Raw genomic sequence first — 19,473 nt, 5'->3', positions numbered from 1 at the left:
GTTTGTCTCTGTGCTCAGTTTGAAAACCAGTCTTTGACCATGTTTACATGCATATTGGTTCCTCAATAAGATGTATATTTGATTAAACCTTTATTCTGAAAAATTAGTTTATTTACATACTCTACAGCTGTATACTGTACATTTGGTTTAGCATACTGTGAATAAACTTAAACATGCATGTTACTTCTCTCCAAACACTGTTAGCGATCTTGGATAATTACTTGGTTTTAAATCTGACACTTAATTTTCATTGAGGACTTCGCAATAACACACAAGACTGCAATATATTGGTCCTCATTTTTTAAATGTTTGCATCCAATAGTATGGAGGATTGCTCCGTTTACACGTGGCCAGCTATGAAATAATGGTCAGGTTAGGGTTAATAGTCTGAATAAGGCATCATGTGGTATATATAAGCATAAACCGAATATTGCCATATTCTAATTAATAGACTCGCACCACATTGTAAAGATCAATGTGGTGTCAGTCTATTATCAAATATAGATAAAAATAATAATGATCAAATATTTTATATAAAAATAAACGTCTATAACATTTACACCAACACAGTTGTCCTTCCACAAATGTTTTTATTGTAAAGGTTGGGTAGTGGAGGTGTCCATCTTGCAGCTTTTTTAAACACTTGATTTAAAACAAAATGAGAAGATAACACAAATAAAACCGTTTACAAAACAAAAATAAGATCTGTACAAGTTCACACTTCATCTTAGAAAATTTCAGCCAAGCCCAGGGTCGTGATTGCAGCAGCCACATAGAAAACTGTTCTGGAAGCAAATGGGATTGTCCAGTCCTTCCTTCAAAGCACTGTGGAACAGAAATGCGGTTGTGCGAGACAAAAGCATCCCTCAGGCTCTGCCAGTATGCGTTATGAGACGACTGCAGAGGTCAAAGGCTTCGAGTTCAGTGTTTGCTCTTCTTGGACTTTTTGTGTGAGCGATGTGGTGATCGGGACGATGACCTCCAGGATTTGTGCTGCGGAGATGGTGATCGCTTGGACTTCTTCGGTGATCGAGATCTTGTTCTTCATGTAAGACATCAAACAAAGGGGCATGAACTTAGTGGTAAATATGGAGTGAAATAAACGTTACATATGGCAGGATGACTCTCAACAAGGGGTTAAAGATGCTGTAAGTGATGTTGTCAAACCCAAAGAGTGAAACTATACGGACAAAAGCAAAATAGAGGCACATAAAAACTTGATGCTCTAAGCTTCCATCTTTCCATACATCAGGCTGCCCCACCCTACAAAATGACTGACAGACGAAAAGTATAGCTGTGGCTAGTGTGGTCACAGATGTTTTATGTAACATCTGTTACATAAAACATAAACATAAAACAAGGAAGGAGACAGAATGGCTTAACCAACTGTCTGCTTGCCGTCTCGCGTTACAGAATACACAAAATATACAACATGTAATAATCCCTTCTTACAAACAACATAAAATAGAGACTGTGTCTGTCCCCCGGATTAGCAAACATAAGATATTGCGTAAACCTCTTGAAAGTAATTTAATAAACGTTAAACAAATCAAACATGAACAAAATACAGATAATCAGATGTTACGACTCGGATTGCTTAATATTAGATCTCTCTCAAATAAAGCACTTTTTGTTAACGATTTGATAACCGATCATAAAATAGACATGCTTTGTTTGACAGAAACATGGCTAAAGCCAGATGATTTTATTACTCTAAATGAATCCGTTCCCCATGATTATTACTATAAACACGAGCCTCGTCTAAAAGGTAGAGGGGGAGGTGTCGCTGCACTTTACAAGAATTCTTTTATTACCTCTCAGAAGTCTAATTTTAAGTACAGTTCTTTCGAAGTCATGGTACTTCACGTATCGACACCTAATACTAAGGACAAAACATTTTTAAAATTTATTCTAGCTATTGTATATAGGCCTCCAGGGCACCACACAGATTTTATTAAAGATTTTGGTGGGTTCTTATCAGAACTAGTACTGGCCGCAGATAGAGTCCTTGTCGTCGGTGACTTTAATATCCATGTAGACAATGATACAGATGCCTTGGGACTGGCTTTCAAAGACACTCTTAACTCCATGGGCGTTAGTCAACATGTGTCAGGACCCACTCACCTTCGTAATCATACTTTAGATTTAATACTTTCTTATGGTATAAATGTGGACGATGTTAAAATCGTTCAGCAGAGTGAAGATATTTCGGATCATTATCTGATATTATGTTTGCTTCAATGGCCTACGGCTGCAAATCAAACTCCTTGTTACAAATATGGTAGAACGATTACTTCAACTACCAAAGATGCGTTTCTCGATAATCTGCCTGAATTGTCTAAAATATCCAGCATGAGTAATAACGTTGACGATTTTGACACTACTATTGAAAATTTTAACTCTACTTTCTCGGAAATATTAGACACAGTTGCTCCTCTGCGTTTAAAGAAAATTAAAAATAGCAGCCCAACACCGTGGTATAATGAACACACTCAGACTCTAAAAAAAGCATCCCGTAAAATGGAGCGCAACTTTAAGAAAACGAATTTAGAGGTATTTCGTATAGCATGGAAGGATAGTACTCGAAATTACAGGAATGCAATAAAAACGTCTAGATCCGCCTACTTTTCAACACTAATAGAGGAAAACCATCACAACCCTAGGTTCTTATTTAACACCGTGGCTAAATTAACAAAAAATAAGTCGTCATCGACGTCAGATTCTGATTATCAGCATAACAGTGATGAATTTATGAACTACTTCACAAGTAAAATCCAAGATATAAGAGAAAAAATTATAACAATGCAACCTGTAGTGAAATCCGCTGAACAAACTAACTACAGCACCCCTAAGGAGAAATTGCAATTATTTTCTACAGTAGATCACGATGAACTGTCTAAAATCATTAAATCATCTAAATCATCAACATGCATGCTAGACCCTATACCTACAGAACTACTGAAAGAAATGCTCCCCGAAATTATAGATCCTCTTCTTAGTATTATTAACTCATCTCTGACATTAGGACATGTGCCTAAAGCATTTAAGGTGGCTGTTATAAGGCCTCTTTTAAAAAAAACCAAACTCGACCCTAAAGAACTAGGGAATTACAGGCCTATATCGAATTTACCTTTTATATCTAAAGTTCTGGAAAAAGTAGTTTCAACTCAATTATGCTCCTTCCTCCAAAGGAATGACATTAATGATGAATTCCAGTCTGGATTTCGAGCATGTCACAGTACAGAGACTGCTTTGATCAGAGTTACAAATGATCTGCTTTTAGCGTCTGACCGTGGCTGTATTTCGTTATTGGTGCTGCTAGACCTCAGTGCTGCATTTGACACCATTGACCACAGCATACTTCTACATAGACTCGAAAATTACGTCGGCATTAACGGAATAGCATTGAAATGGTTTAAGTCTTATTTATCCGACCGTTTTCAATTTGTAGCAATAAACAATGAGGTGTCCCGCAAATCACAAGTCCAGTACGGTGTACCACAGGGCTCAGTCTTGGGACCCCTGCTCTTCGCATTATACATGCTACCTCTAGGAGATATAATAAAGCGACACGGAATTAGCTTTCACTGTTATGCTGATGATACTCAACTTTATATTTCCTCGATGCCTCATGAAACCCAGCAGTTTCATCGAATAAAGGATTGCATAGTTGACTTAAAAATGTGGATGAGTAACAATTTTTTACTACTAAACTCGGACAAAACAGAAGTGTTACTTACTGGACCGAAAACTGCTATGCGTAACAACCAAGAATACTGCTTAACGATTGACGGATGCTCCATAAAATCCTCGTCATCAGCTAAGAATCTTGGCGTTGTATTTGACAGTACTCTCTCATTTGAAAGCCATGTCGCAAACACCTGTAAAATTGCATTTTTCCATCTTAAGAATATATCTAAATTACGTCATATGCTGTCACTGTCAGATGCAGAGAAATTAATTCATGCATTCATGACATCAAGACTAGATTACTGTAATGCACTTCTAGGTGGTTGCCCTGCGGGCCTATTACAAAAACTGCAACTGGTTCAAAACGCGGCAGCTCGAGTTCTTACACGTACAAAAAAGTATGAGCATATAACCCCGGTTCTGTCAACCTTGCACTGGTTACCTATAAAGCATCGCATTAACTTTAAGATCTTGCTTATTACCTATAAAGCCCTACATGGTCTAGCGCCGCAGTATTTGAATGAACTTCTATTGTATTACAGACCACCACGTACATTACGCTCTAAGGGGTCCTGTCAGTTGGTAATACCTAGAATTTCAAAATCAAGTGCAGGTGGTAGATCCTTTTCTTATCTAGCGCCTAAACTTTGGAATATTCTTCCCTGCACGGTCCGGGAGGCAGACACACTCTGTCAGTTTAAATCTAGACTAAAGACTCATCTTTTTAATCTTGCATACACTACACCTCCATAATATTAATCCTCAGAGGATTTAGGCTGCATTATTTAGATCAACCGGAACCAGGAACACATCCAACAACAAATGATGTACTTGTTGCATCAAAGAGTGCAGAACAGTACTCTACTCTCAGCCAGTCTTGTCTCTTTGTTCCAAGGTTACCGCAGGATGCAGTTCATGCCCAGACCTGATGGCAGAGCTGAGAATGGGAAGCGGTGACCTGACAAGTGCTAAGAGGATAGAGCTGGATAAAGGACGCGACAACTTTGTTTTTTTCTACAAGTGACAGAATAAATGTATGATAAAATAAAGCATAAATATCACGTACAGCATCTTAAATTGCAAGACGTAATGAAGTTTAACAGTGTGTGTGATAAGTGCATACTTCTCTCTCCTGTCGTCTTTGTCTCGACTCTGTCCCCTACTCCTCTCTCTGTCTTCACTCTTTCTACTCTTCTCTTTATCCCGTGTTTTACTCCTGTCCTCCCCTTTGTCTCTCCGCTCGTCTTTTTTGGGCCTTTCTTTTGGTTTCTGTGACCATTTGTCTCTCTTTTCTAGGATGTCCTTATCAAACTCCTAAAGAGGTATGGATCGAAAGAAACAGTAAAACTCAAACAAATGTATTAACTCTATTACATTTTCTTCACACCAAAATATGAAATTTCCACATGTTTGTTTATAATTTAAAAAGCAAATGTAGCTGTGTATATGATGTTTGAACACAATGAAAATTGTCCCATGAAAGGTCCATAAAAGCATTATGTAAATGTAAGGGATTTGTTTTGTGTAATGCGTTTACCTTCTGTAGTAGTCTGTTTCTGTAGTGCTGAACTTGTTGTTGAAGACTCACACTTGACTTCTTTTGTCTTTTCCCCGACTCTAATTCATCCTGAAACTTCATCACCTTCACCTGCAACATGCACACACTTGAATGAGACAGAGACTGTATGGACGGTTTCAAAGCAACAACATAAACAAACTCTACTGCGTATGCGCCCGTTTTTGGACAGGACTTAACTTCCGGTACACATCTGCAAAAACAGAGTGCCTGTGGACTATTTCTGATAAAAAGGTGAAGAAACCGAGAAGAACCGTTACTTGGCTAAACTTGTCTCTCCAACATTTTGAATTTAGACTGCGATACCAAGCTCAACCGCTAGATCCCAATGTTCCATGCAGTTTCTTTAAATGCGACAAAACTACAGAACCCATTCAACAAGTTGTCTATTCAATAAAATTAACATACAACAAAATATAACAAAGTGTTTATTTAATACTAATCAACATTACATATAAATATTTATATTATTAGCCATTAGCCAGCCTGAAAAACAAACAAAGATCAGAAGTTGTGCATCTATATACTGAGTGTGAGTGTCTCACCTCCAGCTCTCTGAGGTGTGTCCTTTTGCTTTCAGACAACTCAAAGTTTTTCATAGAAGACTTAAACTCTGCCCCCTCGAACCTGCTTGGACTGTCAGCATCATCGCTGCTCATGTCAGATTCACCTTCATTCTCTTTAAGGCCGCTGCATGAACAAGACAGGAAACAATGAGATGATAATCCTTTTAAATACATTTTGATTTTTTAATATTTCTCCAGTTTATACATCACTGTTTACCGGCTTATTGAATCAAGAACTTCATGCAAATTTAATAAGAAGAAATGTGAGTGTATACGGCGAGATAACTTGTATGAAAAAGGTGGTTAGAATGCCTTATTTGATGTGATTTAATGATGGAGTTAAAACGGAATGATCCACTTATCACAGAGAAAAATGGATTAAATTTCAAACAGATTCTTGCCTTGAATTCAGCTCAGAGACGTTCTTTGCTAAAAAAAAAAGATAAGAACAAGATGCACATAAAAGTTTATAAGATGTTCTGAATTCAGTAGAACTTGTTCTCTTTCCATTATTTGACTGACAGTATTAACATCCTTGACAAACTTCATCTGCTTTTACAGACATAACGTATAAGATTAAAGCAGATCAAATCTCTCTCTCTTTCTTTTTGATTGTACCTGATGACTCTGAATCTTCCACCTTCTCCCATTTAGACAGTGCAACACTGGGTAAAGACTTTTCATCCACTGAATCAGACACAGAAAAACATGTTCATTAGTATGATAATGTTATGTTTTGAAGTAATCTGAAAGCCTTGCCTCCACCAATGCCACTATCATGCTTGGTATTGTTAGCCACGTTGATACTGCCTACCCCAGCTTTAAACATCCTATTAGTACGTACAAGGCACGCCATCGATGTCATCTATTGGGATTTCCAGAGGAACACCATCAATGTCATCAACCGGTATTCCGTCGATGGAGGCTGGATCCCAGGTTAAGGGTGAGCCATCAAGGTCCTCAAGGGGCATTCCATCAATTTCACTTCTTTCTAGAGGAACACCATCCAAAGGCGCCCCATCCAGGTCTGGAGATCCAGGCTGGAGAAAAATAAATAAACTGATAACACCCAAAGCACCATATTTACAGTAGATGGACATAAGAAACAGTAGTTTTGTGATCCAAAGTGTTAGTTTGTATGGATTAAATGCTACATCGTTTATACTCTTGTTTCATCATCAAGGGCACGGCAAAATAGATGAGGTAACAGAGGAATGCACAATAAATGTCTATGTTATCATGTAAAAGCCAATGACTGAAGCTTCAATGTCAGTTATTGATTAACTGAGCTTTGAATTGATTCTTGTCAACGATCCTCATAGCTCACCTCCGGCCTTTCGATCACCTCCTCTCCAGGTTTAATGAGCCCCAGGAATATGTTCTGCAGTTGGATCAGGAAGGAATCTGGATAAATTGCCCAGTCCTCCCACGCACGGAAACATCCCATGATCCTTTGCTGCAGAAAGCGAGAGATATAAACATCAGAAGTGTAGGGGGAGGGGATAAGTGGTGTCTGCCGGGGAGAAAGTACAGAGCGTATAAAGAGCCGGAACAAGCTGTGCTAAGTGCTCACCTTAAACTGCTCTGCCTGGAGTCTGGCCTGGATGTTCCGATATGATTCACTCAAGTCCCCAAATATCTCAGGCAGCTTTGTCTCAAAACTATTACACATCAGGACATAAAGCCATAGGCTGTTACAAAAGACATGAAAAATGATTTCTATGCTACATAAATCCTTGCTGAGTCAGTGCTGTAGGATTCATTTCTAAATAACACGCGCACATAAAGAGTATTGGTTCAGAAAAGCGCAAGGGTTACACAATTGACTCACAATTTGCGGTAATATGATGCATTGGAAACTTTGGCACAGGAGTTGTAGAGGATGTCAGATATCAGGTAAAGTCTGGCAATCTGCAAAATAATAATGAGAAAATAACACATAGCCACACAGTGCATACATATAACCACCTCCAACGCACTTCTCTGACTGGACACATCTAATACTTCCATACACACCTCCTACACACATTCACAGTAACAAAAAGTGTCTAGTATACTTTGTATTGTATTGTGTATGTTTGTATAATGTGTGTATATACTCCATTATACAAATATGCACATTCTGTATTACATACAGTGATTATATTTATTAGACCACCTTTCATAATAAAGAAAAATATTGTCACAAACATTTCTTCATTCATTAGGCAAAAAACTAACTTAAACAATTAAATAGTGTTAGTTCTTGGTAATAATAACATTTCATATTTTTCCTCCTTTGGCCTTTATAACAGTGTGCATTCTTGCTGGGCTTGTTTGTATGTATTTTTTAACAGTCTAAAAGTGTTTCAATATTTTTCTGCCTTCTTGTAAAACAGTGCATTCTAAATTCATGGATAACAACAATTTAATTTTAGCATTAGAAATACTACAACTACAGAACTTTCACATATTGGTGTATTAACCATTATAGAAACATAAAAAATGTTTTTTGGTGATGACCAAAACTGTTCATTTAGGGCAGCTGTGGTACAAACCTTACATTGGCTTGTGGTGCTCTAATAAATGTGTTAATTGCTGTAGATATTTTGTATCATTTCTATTACTCTGTAGTATTTTATCTACATGCAATGTGCACTGCCTGGAGTACGGACCAAAGCGGTCTGTATTTTTGTAAATGTTTATTGTACCTTCTTCTGTAGTGGCGTGTGTAGCAGTGACAGAGACTCTGTGATGCAGGAGACGACCTCCTCTGCAGCCTCTGCTCTCTCCAGACAGAACAACATCGCATCTCCGATCTCATCTCTGCGTGGAGTCAGACCTCTCAGCAGGGACTCTAACCTCTCTCTGTGTCTGAACCAAAAAGACATGTTTTTACAATACAATTACAGGTTTAACATACACTTTAATCCAATACAACTTTTTTAAATGTATCATTAAGAAGCTAGCAATAGTCCATTTAGAATATTCGATTTTAAGAACATACAAGAGTTTAAAAAAATGCTGGAGCAGATGCATTATGTGGTGTATTATGTTAAGAAGTAAAGAAATATTTTTTTACACACTTTCAACTCCTAGAGGACTTGACAATGACATTTCTGCTTATTAATATTTGTGAAGCTTTTGACAAAACCTCTTTTACCGTATGTCCTTCTTAAAATCAGAAGAATATTCCAAACAACAATGCTTACGAAATCAAATCTTTACATTTGCAAGGCATGTGATTAAAAACATGCGCTACAATATAAGCATGCCAAAACAGACTCCTATTTTTCCCTGCAGCTTACTCTGCCTTCAGCTGCCCTTTCTTTGGCTCTTCTTCTTGAATAGAGAAGGAGCTCTCTTCCACATCCTCGTCTCCATGGAGATATGGAGTAAGAACGGGAGGCTTCCACAGCGAGCCCCCCCTAAACATTCTAAAAGATGTCGTTCTCCATTTATTTGGGTTTTCGCCCTAGAACACAGCCAGAGAAATGTTTAGCAGTCCTCATACTGATACACAAATACTGAGAATGGCATTTCTTATTTACCTGTAGAATAGAGTACAGCTTCCACCTGTAGTACACATGCTCCTGACTCTTGTTATCAAACAAAAACCTGCAACATTAACCAAACATTTAATACGTCATTCAGAAGTACTACATAAACTTAAGGAAAAACACAGAATACAAAACAATGCATGTGGTTAATGGCCAGGGGTTCACAGAATCTGTACACTTTATTTCAGCAACTGTGAAGTAATAGTTATACACAAGAGTCTTAGTCTTAAACATATAAACATCATCCCAAATGAAAATTCGGTCATTATTCATCCACCCTCATGAGGTTAAAAACCTTAATATGCCTTTACTCTTTCTTCTGTAGAAGACAAAAGAAGATATTCTGAGAATGTCCACACAATAGAGTCAATGAGGGCAATGTTGTTTGATTATCAACATTCTTCAAAATATCTTCTTTTGTGTTCAACTGAGGAAAGTCAGTCGTAAAGGTTTAGAATGACATGACGGAGTGTGACTGGAGTGTTAATTTCCCCCTTTTTTGTGGGTGAACTGTCCCTTTAATTTCATCCCCCTGAAGCACCATCACTATTGGCATACATTCAGATAAACTCTGGCCATCTGTTTCATGAGCATCCTGCCAGGAGTTTCTGTCAGTTTTCCCAAAACCTCAGCAGATCTTGTCTTTGATGACTCGTGGCCCACATAATGAGGTTCAACACAAAACAACAGCATAAATACTCCGTAAGCACAGAAAACCGCATCCCTCACCTAAAGTCAGCGTTGCTCTTCTCCCGGCTCATGATGATGGCCTCAAACATGGGTCCCTCTCTCACCACAAACTCAATCATTCTGTGTATCAAGCCCAGCAGGTTCCTATGAGCCACAAGAGATGGATGAGAGTATGAACAAGTGCTTTCATTTCCCATTTTACTTCGCTCCATACAGTCCAAAGTCTTACCATGTCAGTTCTATCTGTTTCCTTCCTTTCAGTTTCAATGGCTGCCAGTTTGCAATTTATATCTTTCTTTTTATTTTCTGTCCACTCAAACTCAGAATTTCACAACCCTACGAGACCGTTTAGGGAGTGTTTTAATATAATGCTAAAAAAGGCCACTGCGTAATGATTCTGCAATCCGAAAAAATGTGTTTTCACAGTGGCAATAACTGAGTAGTGAATTATGTCTTAAGCCTTAAGCAGCACATGAGCAGCACATTACCTTTAAACCGAAATGAAAAAGTTGTAAGAAAGTACCTTTCCGATGATCTAACCTCTATGATTTACGTGTCAAACAGAGTCTATTGGTGAGTGAGTTTGTGTGTGTTTCAGTGGCAATAGTGTTTTAATAAATGGACAGAGATTGTGTACCTTTCTGGGGGGATTACCACTGTCACTACGGCCTCGGACAGAGTCTGTTCATGACGCCAAACCAAATGATGAAGATACAAAAATACAGTGAGTTTATATTTTAACAAACTGCAGAATATTCATGATTAATATCATCAGCACCAGCTTAACCTCTGGAAACATGCTCGGCAAACACCAGTTCATCTCACCGCAGGTTCTGCATGAGGGGTATTCTGTGTACATGCCTTCGCTGTAGGTTAGGTCAAGAGCACCTTTTTTCACCGAAGATGAAATCTTATTCATTTAGGATCTGTCGCTTTCAGAATCCAGACTGGTTTGTAGGATTACGTTGTCTCTTATTACCCAGAATGCCCCTCAGGCTTTAACAAAAGGTTTATTGAATTTATGACTTACAAATTTAATAGCAGTTTTCTGAATCGTTTTTAAATAGAATATGCATGTATTTTTTGTCCGCTAAAAAATGCACATCTGCATTGAATTAAAGGGATATTTCACAAAAAAAAAATCGGTCACAATTTATTTTAAGGTCCAATTCTCGCTATTAACAAACCATTAACTAAAACGTTTGTCTCAAGAAACTCCTACTTTGTTGCTTATTCCTAGTTATTAAGGTAGTTGTTAGGTTTAGGTATTGGGATTTATTTATTTATTAGGGATATAGAATATGGTCATCCAGAATATGTGCTTTATAAGTAGGGTTGTGTACCGAAACCTGGTATATCCGTTATCTAACTGGACCGAATCAAAACGCAGATTTCGGTGCCTCAATTCGGTGCCATTTAAATGCTGACTGAGCCATTCATAGAGACATGTGCACTCACATGAACATAAGTCAGAAAGCTATGATGGTTAAATGGATGGCAAATGATCTCTGACGTGGATTGATTTTGATAGTTAGTGTGCGCTCTCTCCCTCCATCTCGGCGAGTTCAGCATTCATCACTGGGTGCAGTCTTTAACTTCAACCGCGAAACTAACGTTAATTTGAAATGCATGACGTGTCTGTAGTGCAAGCGATCACAATAAATGTGTTGCGCGCATTTTTATAATCAATGAAGCGCGTGCTGCCTGCATGGAGCTCTTTCCTAACACAGTATCGCATGACAAGAAAGACGAGGGAGACACAGCAGTGAAAGTGCTAAATCTTATTTCACCTGTCAGTCTGATCTCTAGACATCAGACAGTCAAGCTTTTTACTCTGACTACATGTTTAGGCATATAATTATACTTATTCATTATACATACTGACTGTTTTTAAAATAAAGCACTTATAATGTAGCCTAGAAGGCTCTCTGTAAATGTACTTAATCTGTGGATTTTGTGCCCTTATTTCACACAACTATGGTGCATTTAGTTGTAGCTGGAGGGTAAACACGTTACACAGTTAACAATATTTCTAGCAATGTTAGTGTCCGTGCTCATCTCAAATTGACTTGAAACTTTAATTTGTGAATTTGTGTTTTTTTATTGAATAAATTGTTTTTTAATGTCATCCTCCAGTGTTCTGTGGCTCTTTTTTAAAAGTATCGATTTAGGCATCAGTACCATTTGAAAAATATCGCTTTGGCACCGGTACCGGAAAAAACACGATAGCCAACCCTATTTAGAAGTACTAATAAACAGCTAATATTATAATAATTGTCATGTCAATAAGCAACTAGTTAACAGTGAGAATTGTACCCTATACTTAAGTGTTACCAAAATTTCGTATCATTTATTCACAATCACATCATTCAAAACCTGCATATGACTCTATCTCTCATAGCAACACAAAAGAAGATATTTTGAGAAATGGCTCAATGGTTCTGTGTCCATACAATGGAAGTCCACATGAGACAACGCTGAAGGGTTATTAACCTTCTTCAAAATATCCTTCGTGTTCCACAGAAAAAAAGAAAGTCATACAGGTTTGGAATGACATGAAAGATATTTTGTTTTTAGGCGAACTACCCCTTTAAAGGGATATTTCATCCATGAATCAACATTTCTCGCTGTTTTACTAAATCCTGAACGAATATGATTTTCTTCTGAAAGAACAATGCAGTCATTGTTATAATCCCAAGTATCATTTTACTTCCAAGAGGTAGAAAGAGAGCGGATGGTAGTTGACTTTTTGAATGTCCAAAAAGTGCCTCCATTTCCAGCAAATGACGGTTACAAAACCTTCCGCATAGAGGAGCGACATGCTTTTTGCTCAAAACTAAAAATGCAGCGTTCATCACCGGAACATACAAAAGCAAGCATCAGTGCACGAGCAACCCAAGGGATAACGGAGCCATTCCGCTTGGAATTAAAACTGATACTTGGGATTATAACAACGACTGTATTGTGTAAAACATGGGGAAATTTTATTCAGGGGTGAAACATCCCTATAACCAATTCATTAATATGTGTTTACATTTTTTCCACAAGAATTAACAGAGATAGATTTTTCTACAACAAATGAACCGATGCTAGTCCTCCAACTGCCTAGGTAATAGTTCCCGCAATCTCACTTCTTTACATAAATATATACAGTCTAACCTAAAATTAATTCAGACACAAGATATGATTTATATTTTTTACTAGCTGGTGCAAGACACTGTAGTTAATTTATGTAAGTGAGGATAGCAAAATAAAGTAAACCGACATATTAGACACAAAAATTCTTCATACAGTGGAGTAACAGTAAAAGTGATAAACATTTGAGACCAAATTATTAAGAAACTTTGACCTGACCAGGTTTTGCTTAAGTGATTTTTCTTTAACAGTTAATTGGAAATACTTAAATTCGACAGCTGACACCTATTCAACGTAATCCATCACATACCTTCCTATCAAAGTTATCTGACATTATCAAGATAAATATGCTCTGACACAGTTTAACAATGAGTTCTTGTCATGTTTTATTACCATTTTCTGAACTATAGCTAATAAACTGTGAATAATGTGAAACAATTTTGATTTGACTGTACATTACGTATCAACACAAAGCTCAATGAAGATTTAATTCCATTAAAGACATTATTCACCCAAATATTAACATTCTTTCAGCATTTACTTTTATTCAGAAGTTCTTTTAAACACAAAGCAAGATGTTTTGAAGAAGATGGGAAACCAAACAGTTCTTAGGCACCTTTCATACTACGGTAGTCAACAACGGCCCAGAATCATTTGGTTACATTCTTCCAAATATCTTTTTTTGTTTTCAGCAGTGGGGAACAACCTGAGAGTAAGTAAATGTTGTCAGAATTTTCATTTTTGGGAGAACTATTCCTTTAATTTAAACTATATTATAATATAAAGAGATGGTTTTTTATTTTTTAGTTAATTTTAAACTAATAATCAGCTTTGACAATCTGTATCAAGCTATGGTTGCTTTTTTTATTTCCAACAAAAATGTCGGCTGCTTCTGTTTAGTAGTACTTTTCTCACAATGAGAAACCTTTGCAAAACAACTGTTAAAAAGTTTTAATCTGTCTTTACCTTGTAGAAGTCTTCCTGCGAGCGGCTTCGGGGTTTGGTGAAGTCATTCCTGAAGCGGTCTCTGGGTTGGGCATTGAATGGCAGTCCAGATGGTGGAGGGGGGGCTGTGGTCTTCAGCACGCCAATGGGAGTATAAAGAGGCTGCGGGGGAATGCGTACTGCTTTCCCCCAACCCAACTTCATTTCAAAACCCATTATCGTCTTACCTGCAAAACAAGGAAAAAAGAGGTCAAAGCACCGAAGCATACAGAGGTCGTGACCAGGGTTGGATTGCATTTTTTGGCCTACAGCAGCGCTCAAATATTTCTATCCACGCGAGGTGCATGGCTGCTGAACGGGGGTTACATGATTACGTGTTTTATTCCATTCGTGTTGCGTGCATTCGCTTTTAAAATACATCGGTCTGAGCGGCCAACACGTCCGTTCCAGCCCCATACGTTAGCGGCCAAACGGGAAAAGCCCGGATGGCCAGTCCGCCCTGGTCCGCCCCTGGTCATTTTGAGTCAGGAATAACCCTGAAGTGTCTAAATTGTAATGTTTGTTTATGATTTATGGTTAAACATGCGCTCTTACCATCCAGGGCAGCCAAAGCACGTTCTGCATCTTTTCGTGTCATGAAGGCAACAAAACCGCGGTTGGTGACCCTAGTTCTCTCTTCCTCTGTGCGAGGCCACATAATCTTCACACTGGCAAGAGGGCCGTATTTGCCAAACTCTTTACAGAGCATCTCCTCCGTCATCTATTGAGACACACAATGATTCATTTTGATGTCATGAGATATTGTTTCTGTGTTGTACTTTACATACATTTACATTTACATTTACATAACATTATAGATCTACTTTTAACCTTTTATAAGAAATGTACACTTCGGGCTTTAGTATGAAGCCATCCTAACAACAAGGTCTTCTCACCTTGGGGTTGATGCAGCCGATGTACAGGTTTGTTGTGTTTGGCACTGCAGGATCATCATCGAATACTACAAAGACAATGCATGAAGTCGTTTTATTTCCCACTAGATCTTTAAAATGAATTGTGCTGTGTGTTTCTCATACGTACTTGATCGCCGTGTCAAAGGTAAATCCACATCAGGATACACTCCTCCAGAGTCTCCTTTCTTTCTTTTGTATCTCTCTTCTCTTTCCTCTTGTATTCTGAATGATAGATTTAAGTCAAAGGTTTATTTCAGAGATGGACTTGTATGCAAGTATATTTTACGTGAATGTGTGGCGTGAATGATGAAGAAAAACGGACTGTTTAAGCTCTTCTTTAAAAAGCTCCAGATTACTCTTCTTCTTCTCCTCCACTTTCTTTTTAGCGGCCTACAAAGACAAAATTTAAGACTCATACACTATAAAATCCTTCAACAAGCCTTTAGACCAACATTGACGATAATAACTACAATGTAATTACCTGCAAAATTATTGAGGGTTAGTCAAACAACACAAGAAATGCCTGAAGATTACGTGTACAGAGAATTTATAATTATAACAAAACAAACATTTTGGCTAACTTTGGTCCTGTAATTTAAACCTAAAATGAACAATGATCATCTTTATTTTCAGTGAAACATATCTTATAAAATACTATTCTTTCTGACCCAGTCTTACCTTTCACCGCCCTGAGAATATTAGACTACAATAGAGAGAAAATCACATACTGTTTTTCTAATGTCTGCAGATGAAGCAGGAGAAGCATTCTGAGACGGAGGAGTGAATTTAGTGGCGGGTCTGTAGAGTTTGCTCTTCTTCACCTCCGCAGCTTCTTCCTCTGAGAAAGCAAGAAGACAAATATAAGGTGTTCTTGGATTTACTGTTTTTAGGCTTTGAGCAACAATTCAAACTAGTTTTTCATCTTGTTAGTAATGTACAATTTATAGCATACTCTCGAATCGAATCAAGAGACATTAACCTACAAGTAAAACCTGAAAGACGCATTATTTATTTTTTGAAAACCTAACAACTTACCTTTCGTTGCATTCACAATACCACCACGTACAAACGTCTTCACATTACTCTTGTCATTCGAGTCAAAAGAAGCTAAAAATTCTTCAAAGACTTCGGCAGCTTTCTCCTCCTCCTGACAGAGTGACATGTTGTACAATTTAACACAAAAACAAATAGGCCTATAACATAACTTTGTTCTGCATTAAACATACCAACACAAATTGTATATAAAAAAGTCTGTTTATTCGTTCATAATTACATGCAATGTGTGTATTGTGTCAACATATATTGTTATTTGCACAAGTTGTGAAGCGTTTTCTGCTGAAAGAAACCTTTTTCTTGATTTCCTCCTGCTCTCTTTTTGTTAGTGTCCTCTTCACCCCCACAGATTTCCCTTTTTTGTCTGCCATGTCAACTCTGTAAAACAAAAGATATTGTGAGTTGTCTTGAATCGTCTGAAACACATCTCTTCCATCAACACCTGACTGATCAGTTCAGATCAGTTGTCTACTCATAAAAAACTTAGCTCTGTATACTGTGGTAGGCAATATGAGACCAGTTTTCTTGTATTGCACTCTTTGTTGTCCTTATGTTGTTCCAATTGCTTCCCTCTGTAAGTCGCTTTGGATAAAAACGTCTGCTAAATGACTAAATGTGAATGTGTTGGAGACTGAAAAGGCATTTGTGTAAGAAATGAAAGAACGTGGAAATCATTATAACGTCATATCGGTTGACGATCTATTAATATGTATGGGGCCACTTTATGATGGGGGTGGCCACTTGATAAGATGCTGCATTAACACCAGCTCTGTTGTGACCCAGCGACTGGTCCATTCTGAAATCCCTGCCTGCGTTCAGTACATGTTTCATAGCACAGACATTTGCACGCAATAACTTATATTGTGAATTTTAAAGAAATAACAATATTTTAACAGTAGTAGATTGATGTTGGTGGTCGCATCCTATGTCCTCCTTTACTCGGTATTCGTATCTGTCTCAAAATCTACAGAGCTACCTACAGAGACAGCATTCTTGGCCAACAAAAGGCACACTAAAAAGCGGACTAGGTAGGCAGTCCGCTGTTTTTGGAGCCACAGCCTGTGTGTGTAAGTTAGCGTATGGGCTAACATGTTTAGTCCTCCACGCCTCCTGCAAACCCCAGTCAACCGTATGATGTCAACAACATTAACGCAACCGGTGGACGTAAGGAACGCAAAACGTGACCGGTTGCACATCCATAACGTGTCAATAAAGCAACTTACACGGGTCTTGCGTTGAAAATGAAGCCGTTCGACTGTTGTTAATCCGCCATCTTGAAATGACCAGAAATGGCAATAGCGGAAAACATACGTCATGTGACACACACCAATCACAGCTCAGGTCGTCTTATTCTGCGACAGCATCGATTCCTTTCTTGGATTTTTGCAGTGAGCCATTTATCCTCATGCCTGCTCGCTCCCCATCCTATTATACTTTCATCCTTAATATGAAATCATGTCGACAAATTGAGCTTCAGTGAAATCAAGTGGGATGACGAGCTCACACTGTCTGGTGATTTAATAGGATCCCACCACCATCTTAAGTGCCAAATACAGTGATACATATACAGTTTTTATTTATTTATTATTAGTATTATGCTTCAGATACAATTACAATAAGGCATTTAAATTTTACAATAAAATTTCTAAGGAAAACAAGAGCATAAACAAAACACAAAAGAAACTGCGTTTAGAAATACACCCATAGAATTAAAGAGTGAAAGATAAATAAATAAAACAAGATACAAAGATAGAAAGAAAATCTATTAACTTACATACATCAGGGTCTTCTAAAAGCTCAAATTCTTCAACCAATTTAAATAGTTTTCTTCCAACTTTCGATTTCATTTTACTTTTTGCTTATTTTACTATTACTAATTTCAAAAACAATGGTTTTGCTTTAAGGCACTTACACTTATGAATATGGAATTTCCCCAAAATAAGGATATTATTTATCAAAAATACAAAGTGTAACTCTTTCATAATAACTCCAAAAAGAATATCACTTTTGGGAAAAGCCAAAAGATCAATTCAATTCTTTAGCCACTCATACAAATCAGACTATATTGACAATCAAAAATTAAATGTGCTGTTGTATCAATTTCTGAATCACAAAACGTACATATATTATGTTCAATATTAAACCTAAATCTAAGAAATTCTAAGGAAGGATATATATCGTTAAATACTTTATAATGTACTTAAAGGAAAGGAAAGATACGTGGTTCTTAATTTTTCAAGAGAGCTCTTTGAAAAAAACTGAATCACATTATTTCGATTACACTGAGCTGAAAATGTATCATGAATTAGTAAAGTTCGTATTACTTTGTTTAGAAAACTATTCCTAATAAAATCCTTCCCATTTATTTGTAAAGAGGGTAAATGAATAGCTAAGGATACACTCGGCAACATATTTTTAACCAACTTAACAAAAGCCTTTGGAAGACTATTTAACACCTTATGATATTGCAAATCATATTTTTCACAAAATATCTTGTGATTCAAAAAGTGACCATTTTCATACAGAAAATGAACAACAGACCAGATACCTCTTTCCCACCAATCTTTAAAGAAGAGTGACTTGTTTCTGAATAAAATATACAGATTATTCCAAATTGGAGTATTGTGAGAGGTAAAATTGTGTTTATAAATCAGTTTCCAATATTAAAGAACTTGCCCGTGAAATTCTGACAATTTAAGGGGGAGTTTTTGTATTGAAAAATCACAACATAACAAGAATTCAATTCCACCTACATCTTTTAAAAGATTTCTAGGGGCACTAAACCAAAAATCATTATTATTTCATATAAAAGATTTGAGCCAATTGATTTTAAATGTTCCATTCATGCAATCAAAGGCAATGGCCTCAAAGCCTCCCTCTTTATAATCTTTCACCAAAATTCATTTTTTTATTTAATGAGCTTTTCTTTTAATACAGTGGTAAAATGTGTTTTGTAAAAGCGTGGGTGAGCTCGACCTTTGAACCGTAAATGGATGCAGAGTTATGTTGGTTTTGATTTAACACGGTAAGAGAAACATATTCATGGAAAATATTTATCTTGCGTCAATAGCCAGGTTTCCATTACCCTTCAAAATGCTCAAATTGAAATAGCGCATTGAAAATATGCTTAATGAAAATAAGTTAATTTCGCTAAAACTTACATGTATCTGAAAAAGGTTCTCAAGCTGGCATGAGGTATTTTCAGGAAATACGGTTAAAGCATATTTCGCAAAACTGCAATGGAAACGCTTTAGTCGCTTTCCATTCCAAAGTGATCATCCCTATGCCCTGATACTCCCTTTGAAGAGTAAAGCTCATGATGTGTA

The 19,473-nt window shown here is 37.2% G+C and overlaps 1 protein-coding gene across 1 annotated transcript; it reads right to left on the bottom strand.

Annotated features, from left to right (window-relative positions):
* Positions 1-570: 570 nt before the first annotated feature.
* On the bottom strand, positions 571-17,430 carry zgc:163098 (uncharacterized protein LOC100037380 homolog). Its single transcript, XM_056745819.1, has 24 exons — positions 17,371-17,430; positions 16,441-16,525; positions 16,130-16,241; positions 15,823-15,932; positions 15,417-15,484; positions 15,222-15,316; positions 15,077-15,141; positions 14,736-14,901; positions 14,163-14,368; positions 10,699-10,742; positions 10,101-10,205; positions 9,363-9,429; positions 9,120-9,286; positions 8,523-8,685; positions 7,664-7,743; positions 7,406-7,493; positions 7,160-7,288; positions 6,677-6,872; positions 6,451-6,519; positions 6,234-6,261; positions 5,812-5,956; positions 5,228-5,338; positions 4,814-5,004; positions 571-1,042 (listed from the first exon to the last, which is right to left on the bottom strand). The coding sequence occupies exons 2-24, from the start codon at positions 16,516-16,518 to the stop codon at positions 922-924; spliced, it is 2,604 nt and encodes an 867-aa protein (XP_056601797.1). The 5' UTR covers positions 16,519-16,525; positions 17,371-17,430; the 3' UTR covers positions 571-921.
* Positions 17,431-19,473: the final 2,043 nt, after the last annotated feature.

The sequence above is a fragment of the Triplophysa dalaica genome, chromosome 4 (genome assembly GCF_015846415.1).
Source record: "Triplophysa dalaica isolate WHDGS20190420 chromosome 4, ASM1584641v1, whole genome shotgun sequence".
Classification (NCBI taxonomy): domain Eukaryota; kingdom Metazoa; phylum Chordata; class Actinopteri; order Cypriniformes; family Nemacheilidae; genus Triplophysa; species Triplophysa dalaica.
Note: the sequence above shows the minus strand (reverse complement) of the source record. Positions and strands in the feature narration are given on the sequence as shown.